The sequence below is a fragment of the Apodemus sylvaticus genome, chromosome 13 (genome assembly GCF_947179515.1).
Source record: "Apodemus sylvaticus chromosome 13, mApoSyl1.1, whole genome shotgun sequence".
NCBI lineage: Eukaryota > Metazoa > Chordata > Mammalia > Rodentia > Muridae > Apodemus > Apodemus sylvaticus.
Genome location: NC_067484.1, coordinates 68,104,403 through 68,127,522, shown reverse-complemented (window position 1 = coordinate 68,127,522; position 23,120 = coordinate 68,104,403). Strand labels below are relative to the sequence as shown.

At 40.9% G+C, this 23,120-nt stretch overlaps 1 protein-coding gene across 2 annotated transcripts in view; it reads right to left on the bottom strand.

The window, feature by feature from the left end:
- The window catches only part of Diaph1 (diaphanous related formin 1), a 96,205-nt gene extending 73,663 nt beyond the window's left edge, over window positions 1–22,542 (bottom strand). For both annotated transcript variants that reach the window (XM_052155915.1, XM_052155916.1), the window contains exon 1: window positions 22,295–22,542. In XM_052155915.1, the coding sequence (XP_052011875.1) occupies window positions 22,295–22,411 (117 nt within the window). In that variant the 5' untranslated portion in view covers window positions 22,412–22,542. The remainder of the gene's footprint in view (window positions 1–22,294) is intronic.
- Window positions 22,543–23,120: the final 578 nt, after the last annotated feature.

Genomic DNA, 23,120 nt, shown 5'->3' with positions numbered 1-23,120 from the left:
GTGTGAACATGCATACATTCATTCATTAAGAAAGACAGGGAAAAAACAAAGGAAACTATGAAAACTACAATGTTCTGTTACGGATTGAATTGAAATTCCCACCCAGTAGAGGCTTCTACTTCAAAGCTCAGTTAGCAGTAGAGTTTTGGGAAGTTGTAGAATCTTAGGTGCAGTCTAGGTAAAGGGAGAGGGCCATTGGGACAAAGTCTCTTGGGGGTACATTATTCCTGACAACTTGTTCAGCCCTACTTTTCTATAAACCATGAAGTGAACAGCTTCCTACTGCCATGCTGTCGGTCCAAGTCCATGGTGCCAGGGGACCTCGGTGGACTAACAAACTCTCCTTGAGCCATGACAAAGCCAAGCTGGGACGACAGCAAAGGCCTATAATCTCAGAATAGGCAAAGAGTTCTGACTCGCCCTCCTTTTAAGTGGTTTCTGAAGGGCATTTTTGGTTACAGGAAAAGAACCTACTGTACACCTGGATGCTCAGGACAGCGATGAAATGTCCTACAGCACTGCATTGAACAGACTCCCTGATGATGGAGACTGTAGGCAGATGTACCTAGATGTACAGTGACACGTCTATTTAAAGTGTAAAAGCGTGTGTTACAGCTTTTAATGCCAAAGAATAGTTAATACGCTTCACGACCTTTTTTGTCCTAAGAGTGGAATGGGCAAGCTTTAAAACAAATTCAAGACATTTTTACTCCTCAAATGAGAAATAACCACTCTTTATTGGCTCCTCTTACTTTCTGACATTCTCCACTGACATTGATAGACAAGAGTAGATCAGCAAGCACACCTGATATTTGCTACTTCAATATTATAGCTTAAGTGCAAACATTTGTTAAGTTACATTAAAAGTTGTTTTTTTAATTAAAGGAATTTTCTAGATGTTGGATATTACACTGTATACTTATAACCCTAGTACTCAGGAGACTGGGGCAAGAGAATGAGAATTTTGAGGCCAGCAAGACCTTGTGTCAAAAACAACCATCCAACTCTAAACCAGAAACTGGTAATATCAAACACTGTTTTCATCTGGATGGTTTTTCTTCTTTTTTTATGTGTGTAGTGTTTTGTTAGCATTTATGTCTGGGCACCACATGAATGCCTAGGCCTGTGGAAGGCAGAAGAGTTCACCAGATCCACTGGAACTGGAGTTATAGTCAGTTGTGAGCTGCCATGTGGGTGCTGGGAATTGAACTGAAGTCCTCTGGAAGAGCAGTTAGTGATTTTAACTGAGCCCTATCTCCAGCTCCTCAATGACTATTTCTTAAAAAAGTCAGTGTGTTAATTTTTTAATGTTTAGATTTTACATTTTAAATATTTTGTCTAAAATTATAATGTTATGCAGGTAACATATATACATGTTATATATCAAAAGTTCTAAAAATGTTCCTGTGAAATATTTGGTGGTTTTGGTGGTGGTGGTGGTAGCAGTGGGAGTTTTTATGTTTCTGAAACAGGTTCTCACTGTATAGCCTTAGCTGGCCTGGAATTCACTATGTAGGCCAGGTAAGAGTTAAACTCAAGAGATCTACCTGACTCTTGCCTCACAAGTGCTAGAATTTAAACATGTACCACTATGCCCAGTATGCGAGCATATGAGTATACTATAGTGGGAATTTCATATTTTATATGTAGAGAGGAATAAAAGTTAATTTATATTCATATTGAAGTTTATATTTTGAATTTTGAATAATTTATATTCAAACCAATTGACAGTGTGTACTGATCTTGCATAACCCCTATACTGTAAAACTGGAATTTCTACAAATCCTGATTTAAATTCAGTTAAAACAATAAAGTAGTTGCAATGCAGTTCAGCAACTCATATCCTAAATAATACATTTAAAATTAAAACTATTAAACAAAATAGTGCCCAATTTGTTATAATTTTAACTATTCTGAGCTCTAGAGTCTTGCTGGTAGCCTGCCCTAGTTCAATGGGGCTAGTGAGATGGCTCAAAAGCTTTTGCTGCTCTTCCAAAGGACCCGAGTTCTGTTCTGCCCCAGGACCCATGTGGCAGCTCACATATGCTTGTAGCTTCAGTTTCAAGGGAACCAATCCTGTCTTCTGCCCTCCAAGGGCACTTACTCACATATACACTAATTAAATAAACTTTTAAAAAGAAAAAAAATTAACTACTCATTTAAAAGAGTCTTCAAACAAGCTGATGTTGATTTTAAGAGCTACTGAATTGAATACTGGTCTCCGGGGGAATTGTGCTTTTTAAACCACCAAGATACAATGCCAAGAAAATGAGGAGACAAACAATTAGACTGGAAGAAAATACAAATGGAAGGCACATCTAATAAAGAACTATTATGTAAAATATATAAACAATTCAAAACTAAACACTAAAGAGCCAGGTTACCGACTCATCAAAGACAACACACATGTAACAACAATGACTAAAAAGCTCATGAGAAGCTGCTCTACAGCTTTTGTCATCAGGAAAACACAAATTCCAATATGCAATTATAACCTATGGCAATGACCAAAAAGCAGAACACTAGTGAACCCCAATGCTGGGATGAATCCCAATGCTGGGGTGCTGTGGAACAGCCGGGCAGCATCTTATAAAGCTGCAGACTCCTGCAACATCACCTAGAACAAAGCTCCTTGGTGTGCAATTGTTGTCTGTTTTAGAAAGTCTCACTACTACATAAGCCAGGTTTGCCTCAAACTCATGATAATCTTCCTGCCTCTGCTATCTGAGTTACAGGGATTATAGGTGACACTACCATCTCTGGCTTTCCCTGATGTTTATTGACCCTAGAGTTGAAAACTTATGTCTACACAAAAGCTTACACACAAATCTTCATAATAACTATACACAATAATTGATAAAACTTGGGAGTAGCCAAGATTTATAAGGATTTTTATTTCTGTGCTTGTGTTTGTATGTGTAGCTGCTCCAGAGACAAGAAGGTATCCAATCCTTTGGAGCTAGAATTACAGGCCTGATGAGGATGCTGGGAACTAAACAGAAGATCTCTTTAGTAGGTAAAGGGATAAACTTTGATAGATTAAAACCACTAGAGGCTGAGAAGACAGTTTAACTGGTCATAAAAACCAGAATGTGACTGTTAATACCTTTGTTAAAAACAAAGCAAGCTAGGGTGATAGTTGGCTCTCATAAACCCCAAATTAGGGAGGCAGAATCCCCTGGGACTCCTGACTAGCCAGCTTAGCTGTCTTAGTAAGAAACTCTTGCTCACCAGAAAAAAAAAAAGATGAAGCCTGAGGAATGACACCCAAGGCTGTCCTATGGTATGTGTGTATAGCTGCGTGTATACACGTCAGAAGACATGTATATGTTATAAATGTATGGTCCAGACTAGCCAAGAATCCGGGCCTGAGTTATACATATACAGAGTTCTGAAAAGCCAGAACAGAGCAGATGCTAATGGCAGTCTTTAAGAGTCTGATGCAATTCTCATCACTCCACTGTATTTCGTTTGTTGTTTTGCTTTTATAGCACAGGGCCTGACTGTATGTTCAGGTGGCTTTAAACTCACTTTGTAGTTTTGTCTGATCTTAAAACTTTCAGTCTTCCTGCCTTTTCAGCCTCTTCAGTGCGGGCCCCACAGGCAAATGTCTCACGTGTTGTGCTTCAGTCTTTCATGTCTTCCTTCGCTTTCATGGAGCACATCCCATAACAGCTTCTTGGAATACAGAAGGATAAACTTTATTTTAAACTTAAACATATTACAATGTCTATCTTGAAACCATATTTGACTAACAGTTTTGTTTGGGGTTGTAAATTGCTTTTCTTCTGGTTTTTAAAGGCCATTATTTTCAGAAAATGTGGGGCTGCTCTGGTTCCTGTGTACAACCCATTTCTACCCTTCTGTTGAATTTTGTAGGATTTTCTTATGGCTATTTTGAGATTTAACCATGTGGGGTCCTTGTATAATCTATTTTTATCCTTGCTTTCAGTGCTGGGAAATTAATTTTATTTCCTTGGTAACTTGTTCTTCTGTTTGTTGTTTTTCTCTCTTTTGAACACTGGGTTTCCACACTGTTCTTTGAGTTTCGTTTGCTCGTTCTTTTGTATCTCTATATTCCTGCCATACTTAGAGGGGATTCTCCAAATTCTTCCAACCCTTTTATTCAGCTTTAATTTCAGCCTTCATAGTTGCAACTTCTGAAAATTCTTCTGAATCCTTCTCTAGTAGATATTAGTGATTTTTGTTCTTAAATCTTCCCCTCTGTTCAGTAATTGACTTCCACCTTCTCACATTAGAAACCTTCCTCAGATGTCTAATAATTATATGTTATTACTTATGGAAAACAGGGGTGTAAACAGCAGATTTGAAACTCTGAATACATCCAGGCATTCCTTCAATCTCAACACTCCGAGGCAGAGGCGGATGGATCTCTGTGAGGAAGCCAATCTGGTCTACAGAGGCAAGTTCCAGGACAGCCACGACTACACAGAGAAACTGTCTTTAAAAATAAGTAAACAAAACAAGAGACTCTAAATGACAGGTTGTTGGGGTATTTATTTATTTATTATTATATGATGTGTATGTGTAGACATGTATGTCATTATTATTGTTGTTGTTATTGTTGTTACTTGTGTGTGCGTGTGTATGTATGTATGTGCGTGTGTAGAATAGAGTTTGGGGCATGGAAAGGGGAGTTGAGGAGTTGAGAAGGGAGTAGAGATGGGGAGGGGGGTTGGCCAGGAACATGTGGAGATGGAGGGGGGAGGGGAGAGGAGAGAGAGGGAGAAAGGGATCAGGCAGAGAGCTATTGTTATTACCATATATGATGTGTATGTACAGGTGTGCATGCCACAGTACATGCACATGTGAAGATCAGAGGGCAACTTTGTGAAGTCAGCTTTCTTCTTCACTTTTGCATGAGTTCCCATATTGCATATGCTATCGCAGGACACCACTTGTTTCATATACATGTGTTATTGAGGACATTACTCTACAGAACATCACAGAACTTAGCTTCTTTCTTTACTAACATTCTGCACTAATCTGTTACAATTAACGAACCTTCACTGAGATACCATAATCATCCAAAGACCACAATTTACGCTAAGGTTCGTTTGAACAAATATAACCATGGTAACCACTTCATCACTATGAAGTTTTGTCCTGGGCCCTTTCATCCCCTTCTTCCTGAAGTCATTGGTCACTATGTCTTCCTACTTTGCCTTTTCTAAAATGCCATACAGTTTGTAGCGGTTTCATATCAGCTTCTTTCACTCAGCACACAAAGGCTCTTCTAAGTCTCCATATCTTGATCACTCATTGCACTTTAACACAGAATGATATCCCATTGTCATGCATATGTGTTTCTGCTCTTCTGTCTTTTGCTTCATTACCTAAACTGTCAAAAACACATCATCCCACAGAATTTTTTTTCTGCTCTGATTTATTCAGAAAGCTGATGCGGTCATAGTGAGCTTAGGCACACACAACTGACAACAGCATACTTCCCTGACCATATTCCTGCTTGATGTCTAAGGAGTTGGCTTTTACTGCAGCCTTGCAAGATGCTCACCTGTTTAGCAGGCCCCTTAGCCTGCTGGTCCCGATGTCCTCTCTGAGGTCTTCAGATTCTGACAATCTAAAACTGACTCATCACTTCAAAATACTATGCAATGAATCTCCTGGGGTCTTCCACTAATAGGGGTGCCTTTTCTGAAGTCTAGATTTTTGCTTGTTACTCAACTTTCATAATATTTCATTTACATGCAAATGATTACTAATAAAAGTACAGCACTTATTCTATAAGTCTCTTGCCAGAACTGAATCATCAGATAAATATCTATAGGTCATTAGCTGGTTAGAAAAGAAAGCCTAAAAAAATTGCACTTACTAAAAGAAGCTTCACCTTCTCTGAAAACCTGTTTCACCACATCAAATGAGGTACAAGAAGAAAGGAGGAGTGGCCACTGGTTCTGGAAAGACTCAGTGAAACAGTATTCGGCAAAACCAGAACGGGGAAGTGGGAAGGGGTGGGTGGGAGGACAGGGAAAGAGAAGGGGGCTTACGGGACTTTCGGGGAGTGGGGGGGCTAGAAAAGGGAAATCATTTGAAATGTAAATAAATTATATTGAATAAAAAAATTAAAAAAAAATAAAAAAAAACAAAAACAAAAACAAACAAACAAAAAAAAAAAACCTGTTTCACTGAGCCTTACTGACATGCATCAACATGTTCCAACAGTAACACCATCAAATACAGCACAGCTGACAATGTAGTGCAGTGCAACAACCATCAATCAGAATAGAAATGGACACCTGCCCCTTCCTCCCCTTCCAGACAGTAATTCAGTTCCTAATTCACTCACCACATCCTAATGTATTATGTGGGAAATCTTTTGGTTACCATCTACAAGAAATCGGAAACTTCCTTGGGGCTAGAGAAATTGCTGAGGTTAAGAATGCTTACAGGTCTTCCAGTGGACCTGCTGGAAGCAGTAAGAATGCTTACTGCTCTTCCCAGGACCCATAGCAAGGTGTTCATAACTGCCTGTAACCCAGGTTTGAGATCCAATACCTCCTGGTCTCTATGGGCATCTGCACACACACTGCACATATAAACCCACACGGGCACATACACATAAAAATCATCTTTTAAAAGAGAAATCAGAAACTAGATGATTTTTTTTTTTTTTGAAACAGGGTTTCTCTGTATAGCCCTGGCTGTCCTGGAACTCACTCTATAAACCAGGCTGGCCTCGAACTCAGAAATCCGCCTGCCTCTGCCTCCTAGAGTGCTGGGATTACAGGCGTGCGCCACCACTGCCCAACGATAATTTTTTTTACTTATAAGAAAACAGATCAGAAACTCTTATCCACAAGGTAAGCCCGCTAAGCTCTAAGGCCCAAAAGGCCCAACTAATTAAACTAAGTGACTTCCAGAGTCTAATATATATCCAGATAACTATGTATATAATGTGAATTAACTTTGATATCTTTTGTTACTGTGGTGACTTTATGTATGAATACTTTAGTTTTTAAGTTTTTATTTTTAATTATGTGTGTCTATGTAGGTATATGTGTGTGAGTACAGGGCCCACAGAGGAAGTCCCGCCTTGAGTTGTAACTACAAATGGTTATAAGTCCCATGACATTGGTACTAGGAACCAAATAGGTCCTCTGCAAAAATAGTAAGGGCAATTAAATATTGGGCCATCTTTCTAGCCCCAATACTTTGAGCTGATAGAACTAAACTTGTCGGTCACATAGACAGGAGTTCTCTTGTCTGTCTAATAATACAATTATGCCTACTATGAACTCAAAGAAACTTCATCCATTTTGAGGCCTCCCCACACCTTCTTGACATCCACCCACAATCACCACATTCCCATGAAGACAAAAAGGAAACTATTGAAGTCTGCAAGAAGGCTCACTGGGTAAAGGCACTTGCTATACTATGAGCCTGACATGACTGAAGTTAAATCCCTGAGTCCCACATGGTGGAGAGAGCTGACTGCCACAGGTTGTCCTCTGACCTAATGCTTGCAGGTGTGCGCATGCACACAGATGCTCCTAAATGGATAATTTTTTTAAATAGTTTATCTTTCTAGGAATGGTTGTTGGGAGTTTCACTTTATATAGTACAGTGGCTTTGAACTCAACAACACTCCTCCTGCCTCAGTTTCCCAAGTAGGAGGATTATAGGCATGAGCCACTACGGAGTCCTTTTATAATTATCCATCGGATCGAAGGCCTTTATTGATGAATTCTCTTACTTCAGCCTTAAGTTTTCTCCCTTCAAAGAAAAATTCATTTTGCTTAGTCCTTAGCTCGTGTTTTTTAGTTTGCCTCATATGATTCTTTTTAAGTCTGCTTCTGTTTCAAGAGCTAATATCATAAATCACTATTTTCTTGCTTATTTGAATCTGCATTTTTGTCATTACAGAGCTTTGATTTTAGAAAGAAAGAAAGAAAGAAAGAAAGAAAGAAAGAAAGAAAGAAAGAAAGAAAGAAAGAAAGAAAGAAAGAAAGAAGGAAGGAAAGAAGGAAGGAAGGAAGGAAGGAAGGAAGGAAGGAAGGAAGGAAGGAAGGAAGGAAGGAAGGAAGGAAGGAAAACAAAAACAAACAGCCTGTGCTGCAGTTCTAGGCTCCAGGCCCTGCCCTGACTTCCCCATGCTGTCGAACTGTAGGCTATAAGATGAAATAAACTCTTTCCTCCCAGACTTGCTCTCATCATGGTGTTTAGCACAGCAATAGAAACCCTAAAACAGCCAGGGTGGCCTTGAACTCACAGAGACCAGCCTGCCTGTGCCTCCCGAGTGCTGGGTACTAAAGGTGTGCAGCACTTTCTTTTCCTAACTACTTACCTTTGGGCTAATTCAAAACAAGGAAGATACTAGTGTGGGAGACTTCTAAGATGTGATGCCAAAGCCCTAGCCTGTGCACAGCTGTGAAACAGGACTGTGAAGACAGATTACCGAGTAGGCCTGAACCAACCACACAAGTGCTAGAAGTCAAGACACACAGAGTGAGCATGCCATTCTTGGCCAAAGCACAACTACAGGCAGCCTCTGAGGGACTGGAGCCGACTTTCAGCAGAGCTTCAAGCAAGAACAGCTTAGCTGACATCTTGATTTCAGCCCTGTCACACTCTGAGAACCCACCCACACCATCCATGCCATGTTTTAAGTTGGGTAATAATTTATTGCACAGCAATAGGAAATTCATACATTATTTCAACTGCTGAAATCCAGAACTATCTAGATCTAGTTCTAACAGAAAAAGACTTTAGGTTCTGATTTTTATTTCCAATAATGCTATAAGTCACTTTAAACTCTTAGTGCTGTGATTTTACTAAAAAACAAAACAATGACCAGCTGTGGCGGCCTGCCTATATAATTCCAAAGCTTAAGAGGCAGAAGCAGGGGCTGGAGAGATGGCTCAGGGGTTAAGAGCACTGACTGCTCTTCCAGAGGTCCTGAGTTCAATTCCCAGCAACCACATGGTGGCTCACAACCATCTGTAATAGGATCTGATGCCCTCTTCTGGTGTGTGTCTGAAGAAAGCTACAGTGTACTCATCTAAATAAAAATAGAGAATATTAAAAAAAAAAAAAAAGGCAGAAGCAGGAAGATTGTGAATTTGAGGCCAACCTGGCTTTATAGCTATTACAAAACCATTCTGGGCTAGGTAGGAAAACCGAGGAGGGGGGGGGTACCCAGTTCAAAAATGCAAAATAACTGTACAGACACCTTAGGATCACAGATACACAGGTAAAACGGATGGTGACATCAGTCTATAAAGTGATTTCTGTGTTACTACAGAAAAACTTCAGGTAAAACAACCACCTGATGACTAATTAGACAACACTGTACTTCAGTAACATGCTGTGAGAAAACAGAGACCATTCTCTACCTATAAATTACACTTAGCCATTGTCTAAGCTGGACTCTTAATATTTTATGTCAGAGGCTTCTTAACAGATCCTTGTTGAAGCTCTCTGTGGCTGTTACGTGTTGCAGGGGCAAAAGCTGTTTCACTCAGGTGGTATCACCTAAACTCTATTTTAAAATCAACACTACTGTAGACTTCTGAAGCGCCATCGTAAGTACAGTGTATTCGTTAATACTATTTAAACTGAGCAAGTGATAAACGGTTCTGAGTTCTCTGATAGAAAAGTAGGATTGCATACACTAACCCTCAGAGTGAGCCTTCAAGCCTGAGAATGAGCCCCACGAATGAGACGGACTATGCTTAGCACTCCAGCCCACAAGACATAGTTATAAACTCTCCTTGGGGAAAATAATCAATTATGAAACAGACAAGGCATCATTTAGGAGTGTTCCCACCTTCTTTAAAAAGTAGTTAAGTTGTCGACAATGACAAAGGCTGCTGCTACTACCTACAGGCAAAGCTGGAAAGAAGTGTGGCCAACAACCTCCTCTCGAATCCTGGAACATTCAGGACTGACGTTCAGAACACAGAGGTGAGGGGTCTGCCTCTGACGTTCAGAACACAGAGGTGTGGGGTCTGCCTCTGATTCACTTTTTTCTTCTAGCACAGGACTAACAGTCAGTTCCTTAGCATGGTGAGGCCATGGGAGTTACAACAAAGACTTGAACTCTTCATCTAGCTTTGCCACAAATTTTACACTCCACCAAAGGTCTGTAAGCAAGTACTGGTAAGGTGTGTGTGCGTGCTATTTGAAATCAACCACGGCTTAGTATTCCTGTCTTTAGGACTATATGGTCTTCATTGGGCTAAAGACAAAAGATCAATAATAAAGTAAAATGACAAAAAATCAAAGAGTCTTGAAAAAATAAATAAGACAGGAGGACAGAACCAGAGAAACTGGCTGGGCTCCGGGCAGAACTGGAAAGAAAGAAACGAGTAACTTTAAATACAAAGAGCTTTTCCTTCCATCAATGGACCAAGGAAGATGGCAAATAAACTGACATCTCATCTCCATCTACAGAAAAATTGAATTCTGACATCACAATTATTGGGCCTATTACCCTAAATGGGAATGGTGCAGAGTTGCAACATTCACTCAAAAAGAAAAAAAGAAGACACACCAGAGAAAAGGAAAGGAAATATAAATAGGAGGCAAAAAAGAAAAAGGTTTAACTACAAAACTCTAAGTCAACCACGAAGCCAGGCATGGTATATACTTAGAGTCCTAGCGCTTGGGAGGCAGAGGCTGGAAGATTCTGAGTTCAAAGCCGCACTGAGATACTGCCTTAATATTAGGATTTATTTGCTAACAGATTCAAATTATCTGTTATAGTCAAGGAGAAGTAACTTCTTGCCTCCAGTTCGTCTCATCTTTAAGCACTGGGAAGGGCTAATGTTCTTCACAGAGAGTTGACAGCCTAGAAACAAGAGGAAAAGGCCACTCCAGTCCCACTAATCCAGCACAGAAAAGCAGCACAGAAGCCAGGCTGGGGACACTGCGCTCCTCTTACAAGTCTACAGTGTCAGCACCTTACACTGTAAGACACTCCTGGATCAGGAAAACAAGCTCCAATAGACAAAGTACTCAAAACTGGGAAATCAAATGTCTGGCAGACATGGCCATCATCTCTGCTGAAGGAAGGGATGACAGCCATGAACGAATATCCTGTCCCTTGCAGACAGCTGTACTCAAAGCTTCCTCCTTCTCAAACACCTTAAGGCTCTGGTAAAATTTGAACACACAGACAGAAAACATATAATGTTAGCCAACTTTTTCCAAAGTTTAAATATATTTCTCAACCTCCAAACACTGGTTCTTCCTCATTTTCTTATTGGGCTTCGGAGTTCAGGGAAGATTGTCATTGCTCCTTTAAAAAAGGGGTGTTGACCATTTAGAGTCAGTGACTCAGGAATGCTGTTTCTCAATCACCGTAGCAACTCTGTCCTCCTCCCTTGTGATGTGAGCCTTCTCCTCAGGGTAGGCACATATGACACACCCAAGGCCCAACAGACAGGAAATTTCTACAATTGCTGTCACTTCTACATACAGGAACCAAGCATGAAGATCTATTCCAAATAATAGTTACATCCCCTTTTCTCTTCACATCATCATTGAATACCCAAAAATAATCATCTACTAATAATACAGTAAATAACCCAAAAATTACACTGCTGTTCAAAAAGCCATATTTGAGCTAATGAAACACAACAAACATTTTCTAGCCTTTTATAAACCTAGAACAAGATCTAAAGGGAAATCTTGGAGAGCAGAGAGTACAATGATGATTTAAATTCTCATGAATGTTCACCAGAAATATAAGCCAAATTTAAAGTCATTCTGATCCTTCTAGAAATCAAACCATGTTGAACTATGTTATGACACAATCACATACACAATTTCATGCCAGAGTATTTAGGCCCAAATCTTTCCAAATAGCAAGTATTTCTCTACTAAGTAATGGTCCTACTTAAAGTAACTTCAATTCCTGAAAAACAAGGGAGTCTGGCAGAGGTGGCGCACACCCTTAATTCCCAGCATTTGGGAGGCAGAGGCAGTCAGATCGCAGAGTTCTACAGGGAAAGCTCCAGGACAGCCAGAGAGCTACAGAGATAAGCTCTGTCTCCAAAAAACAGAAACAAGCAAAAAAGCACAAAGGGATGGTTTTACTCTGTGTTTATACATATCTACATTCTTTTAAGAAAAGCTACATATTGCTTTTATTTAAAAAATGCATTTCCATTTCAAATAAAAATAATTTTTAAAACTTTTAGAAATGGAAATATTTACAGTATTTTAAACGTAAAAAATATATAAACTCTAATTGTAATTCTATAAATACATTTGTACAAAGATAGTGACTAGAATATCCATATATTATGTGAAATTAAAAAACAGGATAAACTTATTTCTTGGATACTAATGTTCTGAAGATGTATAAAAAGTTTTTTAACTCATTAGCACAGCATTTAAAGCAAATCATCATCCAATTCCCATATTCAAAATGTCCAAAACTTTTTCTCCTTTTATATACCTTAATTAAATATTCTGACAAAGACCACATGCAGAATTTAAGAGTAATAACACCAAATGAGAGGAAGCATACTGAAGAGTTGGATTCTAAAATGTGGCTCATCTAATTAAGAACAACAAAACAGCTCTAAGCTTCCATGTTCTCCTCATTTAAAGGAAAACTGGGTCAAATCATTTCTAAGGTCTCTTTGGGCCTCTTAAAACACTGTAATTGGTTACTACTACTCTCTTTAAGAGAGCTACTCTCTTTAAGCCTGCTGCTTGCCTGATAATACATATCCTACAGTGGTTTCTCACCACTTCTTCTTGTGGTTTCAATCACAGGAAACAGACGTCACCCACAGCCTACATGCAACGAACAAGCTGTAGCAGAGGCTAAGAGCTGCCAACCAGGACCAACTCCTATCCTTCAAAACTACAAGGATCAAGAAACATTATAGAAGCCTGCAACTGTGGAACCTTAGTATACATCTCACATAAGAACAAGACTAAAACCATCTGTTTAAGTCCAACAAAATGGAATAGTTTTACAACAGTCCAAAGCTAACTGCTTCTATGGCCAAATAAAGGAACTAAAGAAATTCTACAGCTGACTGAATATGTGTTAAGAAAGAATGGTTTGGGGCTGGAGAAATGGCTCAAAAAGGTTAAGAGCACTTGTTCCTGTGAAGGGACTCTGAGTCAGTTCCCAGAACCACATGGCAGCCCACAACTATCCTTAACTCCAGTTCCAGGGATCCAGTACCGTCTTCTGAACTCCATGGCACCAGGCACTCATGTGCTGCACATACATACATGCAGGAAATACATTCAGACACATAAGATAACATTTTTTTTAAAATTAAAAAAAAAAAAGAACCATACACTCTGACTGCTACCATTAACCATGGAGACCCAGACATATCCTGCAGACTACTAGTCTCTGGCTCCTCTTTAATGGTCTGAGTAAACCTTTCTATGCACATCAAAGACTATGGTATTAATAGACTCAAATATCATGGGAACTTGCCTCTATTCACTTTAGATGAGCACTGAGTCAAATACTCCTCTCATTTATAGTGGTGAAAGTCAGCAGCCTTGCACTTTGTAAAATAACTCAGAGATTTTTTTAACCATACATAATGTTCCTTCATTAGATACAAGTCAGGATGGTGAGACAGCATCTCCAGAGACTGTAATCATTTTTTTCTTTGTAGTGCTCTTCTGGTTGGAGTAGTTATGTTAGTGGTTCTCTAGCTCACAGTTAGCTTGGTGAGTGATAGCTAATGACTTTAGAACCGTCAGTCTCTTATATTAGACTATCAGAGTGGGGAATCTTGATGCAAGACTCCCAAACTAACACTGAAACGAAGTGCAGAGAAGGCGAGAGATAACATGAGCTAAGCACCACTACCGCTTTTAGTAGCCTTACAAGCTAGCTGCATGGACGATAAGACTCTAGAACAACACAAATGTGTTTGCATTCAAGGAAGAGTGAAGAAAATACTTCCACAACCATACAACCAAAGGGAACACCACAGATGTCAGGAAGAACATTTAGAAGAAGAAACTGGGCCCAAACACTGGCTCAGATTGTTCTCACAAAGGCATTATCTCACTGTGCCCACAATTTGATCATACATCCCTAAGATTCATCTGAAAAGCCACATTTTTTAAGATCCAGATAATCTCTAAAGACAGGTGCATTATGAGTGGTAAAGACTTTAAACTACCTAAACACCATCAAAGGCAGCAAAAATTATTTTCTGAGGGCTGGACAGATAAATGTCTCAGTGCTTAAGATAGTGACTGCTCTTCCAATGGACCAGGCTTCAATTCTCAGCACCCGTATGTGGGTAGAATACCCATACGAATAAAATAAAAATAAATATCTCCTGGACTTTAACACAAATCTGAGTTCTTAGATATTGATTACATAATGTCACCACAATACATTATATGGCCCCAAGCTGATACCATGTATACCATATGGAATAAAATGCTAATTTTCAATCTTTTTTTTCCTACAAGATTTTACAGGAAACCTAAAATTTCTGCCAAGTGAAGTGGCTTTAGCTTTCCTAATGATCTACCTACACCCACCAATCTCCTGTAACAATGCCATTTCCCTCACTTCCAGCATACACTCACACATCTGAGTTTCTCCCCACCTCAGAACATTCCCTCCCTCCCTACTAATCAGATTTCCTTCCAGGGCCGCCCCAACCCTGATCTCCTATAAAGCAAGCACTGCCCATTACCACCCTGGGTTATTACTGAGTCTAAGAGACCAGCACACTGGTACAGCACTGGCACAGAACTTTAGGGATGACTCATAATAACCCTCAGGTTTTGTAAGAAAAGACCAAGCAAACAAAAATGACTTGTCCAAAATTCACATGACTAATTAGAGGTAAGGTCACGACCAAGCAGCAATACGTGGAAAAGGCAGACCATCTAGTTCTAGATTGCATACTGGGTGGGCAGACCACTGGTTCAGGATAACCTTTATCTAAATAACAAGCTATATCATTTTAAGATTCTTTTAACATCCAACACTCAAGATTCTGAAATTTAGCTCTTCTCTCAGTCTAATAACACTGCTATTTAATTTTCCCAACTCTCTAAATTTAGACATCAGTTTAAAGTATATGCTGGGCTCAAAGTGTAGCTCAATGGTAGAGTGCTTGCCTACCATTTACAAAGCTACAGGTGTGATCCCCAGCAGCACGCCCTCACACAATCTTATATTCACAGCCTTGGATAGAGCCTTTCTTCCTAAATGGGTTAGAGACAATACACACACACACACACACACACATATATATATATACACCAAGGCTGAAATCTGATACAATAACCACATGACTTTATGATTAGCTTTTGGATCCAAGGTAGCTCCATTTGGACAGAGGCGAATGAGAAATTCTATTCTCTACTTCTTACCACCAATCATACAGAAAATTATAGTTCTGTATACTTGGATCTCTGTGGCAATGTCTTAATTATTAACTACAGACAAATAACTGCCAGGTCTAAAGAGCAAAGCCAGCAGTTTTCAGACTCAGAAGAAACCCTGGAGTTAGTAGTCATTTGAAATCCTTAAGTTTCAGGATAGTAAGTGTTTACGTATGCCCAACATCAAATTTCAGCATAAAAAGGCTAATTACACAGACAGTCTTAGGCCTCAGCTTCACCTCACTTCTGCTGGTGCATTGCCATGACCCGCTGCTCTCAGCAACTTAAACAACCGAGACGGCTGACTGATGCTACTGTTAAAGTTGGTCCACTTACTCCGGAGATCAGGTTACTGGAAAAAATGTTTTACATAACTCAATACCTCCTGAGATGGGAAAGATGGGGCTTACATGCTCAGTAACTGCTACAGCTCTAAGATACTTTTAATTATGATTCTTCCAATTGCTTCAAAGTCTAAATTACTAAATGCACAAAGCATTTAGGCACTTAGCCAATGCACTTTGTACTCTAAACCTTGAACTACTTTCCCACTAATTGGACTCTAGGAGAATCCAGTTTTAATAGACTACAGATGACCAGAGGACTCTAGGAGGTACCACCAAAAGTTTCTAGGAAATTTATAGAAGTGGATACTCACACATAGCAGATGTGAAAGTCTGAGTACATATGAAGTGACATTACAAAATAATGAACCAGCCAGCTGGATCCAGATCGAATCCTAGCTCTGCCACTTTCTACTTCTATGTCCTCAAGCAGGTTGCCTGATCTCAATGGATTCTAATCCAATAAAATAATAATAATGTGTATTTTATTAAGGCCATCGTTGAGACTAGTGAGTCACTGAGTTCACAACTTTAGCATTGCTAGGCACACAGGAAGCATTCATTCAAACTGTTATTATTGCCACAGGACTCTTTATTCTGAAATGAATCTATCACATCCTTAAGTAAAACTCTGAACATTCACTAATATTTATACAATCTCACATACAAGATATAGCATACTGAGTACAGGAAAACAAAAGTTAGCACTGTCTAACTCTGTGTGTGTGTGTGTGTCTGTCTGTCTGTCTGTCTGTCTGTAGGAGGGCAGGGGATGTCCAGGATAAATAAAATCTCATTCCCTGATCTTAAAAGTTTCAAAAATGAATCATCTTGTCTAAAGGTGAAAATTCCAACTCAAAACCAAAATGTGGAACCAAAGCACTGAAAATAGACAATCTATGTGCTCTTAACAAAGATGTTGAAAGAACAAAAGTGGGGAGAAAGGGACTTCTTCAAAAATAAACACCTCCCCTTTTTTTCAGAATATACTGTTAGGAAATTCAAATAGTTAACAAGAATAAGATTCATGCTGGGCTGGAGAGATGGCTCAGCGGTTAAGAGCACTGACTGCTCTTCCCAAAGTCCTGAGTTCAAATCCCAGCAACCACATGGTGGCTCACAGCCATCCATAATGAGATCTGATGCCCTCTTCTGGTGTGTCTGAAGGCAACTACAGTGTACTTACATATAATAAATAAATAAATAAATAAATAAATAAAAGATTCATGCAAAACACACATATTCCAAAGCCTTGTACATAAGCTACAACAAAGACAAATATTTAATGATCAAAACCTTAAACAGTGTCCTCAAGGAAGACACACAAAGAGCGGGTAAGGACACGAGAAGTTCAAGACTGTCAGAGCCTGAACGGTCATAGACACACTAGAATCCAACAGTTAAGGATGGCTGTAGCAGGAGCTGGCAAGGTCTCTACTTCTGTATGGTTTGGTCAGAAGTGCTGGGATCCAAGGTCTCCAAATACTAAGAGCTAGCAAGCTATACCTCTTTTAATCAAGGTCCATTATGAGTGCATTCCTCTGTATTCTCTGTCTGTTCTGTCCTCTTCTTGAAAAAAATATAAACAATGTCTAAAAGGCAAGGGACACTCCCTGATTGTCACAGAGCCAAGCAATAAAGTCAGCTTCTTTTCACTCCTGCACCAAGTCCCTTCCTGTGTTACTACTTAATGAAGAAAACATAGAAATCAAAAATGTCTGCTTCCCTTCTATTTATTCAACCACTTTCAACCTTTCAGCCCACTGATGTTTGCAGCAGACAACTGTAAGAAGTGACTGATACTGAGTGTTTAGACTTAATGAAATTAGAAACTCTTTTAATGCTAAAGTTTTCATTCTTTTAACACTTATTTATCTGGAATGTATGTGAGTGTGCGTGTGTGTGTGCATGCATGTACGTGTATGTGTGTGTGTGTGTGTGTGTGTGTGTACATGGTTGCCCATGTGGAAGCATCCCTTGTTTCCTTCCACCATGTGGGGCTAGGGATCTTCAGACTTAGCAGCAAATGCCTTTTCCCCACTGAGTTGTCTGTCTCACTAGCCCCCAGCTCTCAAGCTCTCAAAACAACCTTTAATAATGGGGAGAAGTAAAAAAAAAAAAAAAAAAAAAAAAAATCTCAAAACTGAAAGAATGGCTTATCCACTTATTCTATAAGGAGGGAATTCATTAAAATATTGGTCTCAATATTTGTCTTTTTCCACAGTAAAAAGGCATTCATAATTATGAACCTGGGTTTGTTTTTGGTTTAAGAGAAAATAGGTTTGCATAGAGATTACAGTATTTTTTACTTTTCACTTTTTGCTTCCAGAAACTTTAGTATTCTCTCTACCCCTATCCTGCCCGCGAAACACGATTGTTTTGTTTTGTTTTGTTTTGTTTTGTTTTGTTTTGTTTTGTTTTTGTAGCTCTGGCTGTCCTGGAACTCACTCCATAGACCAGGCTAGCCTCAAAGATTCACCTTTCTGGGATTAAAAGTCACTATGCATGGTTCAAATTTTTAATCTTAACAGTTTTTAACTGCCTGGTTGCACAAATCCCTGGCTATGCTCAAAGCAGCCACCAGAAGACCATGGAGAGGCGAGAACAGAGACAACAGGTAGCTGGCCACCAGGAACGTGCCAACCAATAGTGACAGGCCAGCACCTTAGCTGCTGTGCTAAGATGCTTGTTTCCCTATTACTGCGAAACAGAAGCTAAACGCAAAAAGAAAAATTCTTAATATAAAATTAGTTTCAAAATGAGAATGCTTTCTGTAAGTATAAATGTTTTCAACAAACACAAAGTAGAAGGAATCGATTTCATATACAAACACTTTATCTACCACGTCTCATATTTCTTGACAATAAGCATGATTTTAACCTGTTCCTCTGAATCACATGTGGTATACAACCTTATCTTTGCGGTCTCTATTTCATTCCACTGAAAATAACTTCCCTAGAATAACTTGGTAATCCATTTATAAACAAACTACAGTGGGAGCCAATAAGGCTATTCTAGCATACAGAATATACAACAGGTCTGTTGTAATCCATGTGCTTATCAAAATTATAAGGTTCCTCACTAATACTACTACTTTCTGGTGGGTTTTTTGTTGTTGTTTGTTTGTTTGTTTGTTTGTTTTTCAAGACAGGGTTTCTCTGTATAGCCCTGGCTGTCCTGGAACTTACTCTGTAGACCAGGCTGGCCTAGAACTCAGAAATCCACCTGCCTCTGCCTCCTAACTTCTGGGATTAAAGGCATACACCACCACTCCCTGACCTTCCTGAGGGTTTTATAACAAACATTTACAATCCAAAATGTTCAGCTCTTGATGGTTGGAGAGATAGATCTGTGGTTAAAAGCACGTGTTGCTCTTGCAGAGGACCTAGATTCAGTTCCCAGCATTCACATGATAGTTTACAGCCATCTGTAACTCTAGTTCTAAGGACCCTGTGCCATCTTCAGACCTCCTTAAAACATCAAGCACATATGGTGCACATACACACACGCAGGCAAAACACTCAAACACATAAAAAATTAAATAAATGCGTCTTTTAAAAAAAACTTTTCAGGTTTTTAAAAGTACTGGAGCATTTACCAACTCTCCTTGCCTTTAGAACTTATGTTTCTCATTGAAACAGCAATCACTGTTCTTAAAATGTACTAATTTCTCAATTGTATGAGAAGACATGTCATTTATTAAATGCAGGGATACTCTGCAGCCTACCAACTCCCTGGTTGTACTGACTCTCTCCATATATTTCAGAAATGAGTGTATTTGACACCCACATGCGTCCCTGCTGCAAAGTCAGAAACACTCTGTTCACTCCAAATTTTTATTTTCCATTCTCTGAAAGGAACTGGAATATTGCTGGCAAAGGGAAATGCTCCTGGCCCAGGAGACAGACTCATCCAGAACCAGAGGGGAAAGCCAAGCAACCTAGCTTCAGTCACATCAAAATTTCTAACAGCCATGCCTTTAAAAGATGATGCCTATCCACTTTTTGTTCTCCAAGTTGCCTCAGAGGGTAAAGGGCAGATCCCAGGCAATTGATAAGCTCTGTTTTCTCTACCGGCTGCGAGTACTTAGAATCTGCATAAGCCAGGGAGGTATGAACTTCAGTCCTTCAAATGCAAACCACCTGCTCAGAAAGGTGAGCTTGCAGCAGCCACACAAAGACAAAACACTTCAAGCACCCTTAGTCCAAGCCAGAGGGTTTTTATAGCACACTCAGAAAGGGCGTTCAGGCGGATACTGCTTGAGAAAAGGTGGAGTAGGCGAAACAGCTTTGAGTTTGGATTTAGCCAGTAAGTTCAGGAAAACGGAGCCCTGGGTAACAAAAGCACCCCGGCAATCTCATCCACTCCACCCACTCCCACACTTACAGAGAGACAAGGAGAAGTGGATTGCAATGCTCCTTGTCTCCCATTTTCATAGCTCTCATAAAAAGCAGTGAGAAAGAATATCCTTATGCCTGAAGGTAGAGCATTTGACAATTAGGAAGGGGAGCAGCCGGCTTTCCTGGAAACCTTCCAACTCTCACTGCTTGCAATACCTACTTTCAAACTTCAGTCAAGGTAAGGGTTAAAACCAGAACCTCAGTAAAAGAGAACTAGGTTCAGCTCCACCCTCTGTACAGCAAATAAGAACTCTGGGCCAAATCCACTCAGCTACACAAGACTCTGTGACATGCCAAAAACACAGGTGAAAAGAAGCTGGGTTTCCTGGGGAATTCTCGCCTTACAGCGAGATTTTACTTAAGTAGATTTTACCAATTTATGAAACACTGTGTTAGAACAAATTAAAAAGCACATTTAAAACTTGAAACACAGCAAACAGCAACAAGTCACAGAGGTCACCACAAATCAGCAAGAATAGCCAGAGTTTGGCTAGGAAGGTCAAACAGTATCTATGGCAACAAAATCAAAACAAAACAACAACAAAAAAAAAAATACAGAAATAAAATACAGGCCCTAAAACTTGTAGAAGGAAAACTCACAAACTGGAAGGTTAATTCTTATTACCCTTAAAGAAAGAACACCTAAGGATATACTTAGGTGGTCACCAAGGGATCCTATTTCTACAATAGTACTTGCTCAATCAAACAGTTACTGACACCCTGTATGTCGCTGGAAAGGCCAGACCAGGAGCACCTGGTCTTGCTAGAAATAGGAAGAGATGAGTCACTCTTTTAATTCAGTCTAGTATGCTCTGAACCCTGCAGGTCACTAAACACTTTCTTCCCATTATCCATCACTTAGCAGTTTACTTCCCAAACTTGTGGACTTGGATCAGAATATTGGGGGTGGAGGGAGGTGTAAAAGTTATAAGCCATTTAGTTGGTCAAAGAGATTACTATGTTACCTGCAAGAGCAAACTAAGCAACTAGTTAACAACCGGCAAATAGTTACACAGAAATTATTTCTGTCTTCTTTTTCTCTCTCTGTCTCTCTCTCTCTCTCTGTCTCTCTCTCTCTCTCTCTCTCTCTCTCTCTCCACCCCCCCCCCCAAATCCCCTGACTGCTTGGTATCAAAGCTTTTATAGTAGGAGGAACGTAGCTCCCTGGATAGAGAAGAAAGAGGACTTAGTAAAGGCAACAGGTAGTAAAACAGCGTCACATGAACATCGACAGTCCCTCGGACTGGGATTAGGCACCTAAGGAGAGATTCGCTCTCCTATAGGTGATAGAAAAGGTATGTCAGGAACCGTGGAGCTCAGAAGATGGTTAAAGATGAGTTGAGAAAACTGCTATTTTAAAAAGTGTATAGAAAGCAATTAAATTACTCATAAACGTACTGAAATTGAAGTCTAAGTCGCTCCTCAAGGGGGAGGTTTAATTACCATCTCGGGTCATGAAGGGTGGTATAGTATCTTGAAAGAAGTTCTAACCCTCTGAAGTGATAAGCAACAGGGCAAAAAGAAACAGGTTTTGTGGTTAGGGAAGCCAACTACCGCCATGCCCCAATGACCAATAATCACAAGGACAAACGTCCAAAGAAGGAGGGAAGACGAGACTCAAGTCAGGTAACATTCCTGAGGGGAAGCATTACCAGGTGACACCGGGCAGAAGGGGACCGGGCAGGAGGAAAGTTAGCAGGTGAAAGGGATTACAAGTGAGAAAGGAAATGACCTTTAAAAAGAAAAAGATACCCCAAGTGGGATACGAGTGGGAAGAGAAAATGGACTCAGAACAGCTTACAGGAGGGCAAAGAGGAAGAAAGAAAAAGAGAGAGAGAAAAGAGGTGTTGGGTACCAGAGGCAGAAGAAAGGAAGTGGGACTGAGACCCGCGGGGGCACGGGGGCGGGAGCGCAGAGCCTGCGGACTGCACAGCGAGGGAAGCTCCAAGGTGGCCGAGGCGAGGGCCAGGTGGGACAGCCCGGCTGCCGGATGTCCCGGAGGGGGAGAATGTGGGACCGCGAAGCCCAGAACCCAGCGAAACCAGGAAGGGAGGCGCGGGGGCGGCTCCCCAGCGGCAGGCAGACGCCCCCGGAGAGCAGCGAGGGTCGCCCGAGTCCAGAGGGCGGCCACTCCGCCAGGCTGCGGAGCAGGGTGGGAGGGACACTCACAAATTTCTTAGGTTTGCCGCCGTCGCCGCCCGTCGCAGGCAGCTCATCCGGGCTCCGACCCTTCTTCTTGTCCCGGGTCCCGCGGCCGGGCCCCAGGCCCCCGCCGGACGGCTCCATGTCCTGGTTAGCGCCGACCAGTGACCCCTTGTCTACGCTGCTCGCGCCCGGCTGCCCCGAGCCAGCAACCACCGCCGCCGCCCAGCAGCCTTCTTAGCCGGCCGCCGCGCCCCGCCTCATTAACATGCTGGGCTGCGCGCGCCTCATGAATATACAACGGTGACGCCTCGCTCCCGCCCGCCTGCCCCACTTCCGCCCGGACCCGCAGCCCCTACCAATGGGGGAAGGGAGGGGGGTGTAGGGACGCCGCGGAAGCGCGCTACCTGCCCGGCGGGCCTAACCATTCGGACCCACGTGTGGGGGGTGAGATAGAGAGTGGGCGGCGCCGCTCTGACAGGCCACAGCGGGGAGTACCGCCCCCTGGCGGTTGGAACAGAGGAGGCCTTCAGGCTCCCCCGCAGAAACCCACGTGGCTGTAAAGCTAGCCCATCTCACACTCCAGGCAGAATTTTATTGTCTGAACCAAGACTCTTATCATAGAGATACTGTTATCTTGGTTGAAAATCTAAGGCTTGGTTTTTGTAGGTTAATTCAGTTTTTATGTACATGATGCCCATGCAGTGAAAAATGAGTTACCTGATATAGAAAACTCTGTGCCAAGAACTGAGTTCGAGCCAGCACCAACTCCTGGAGTTGCATTACCCAGCTCTGAATCCTAGACTAGCTTTCTAGTTGTCAATTACTGCCAATAGCCTAAGCAGCAATTAAA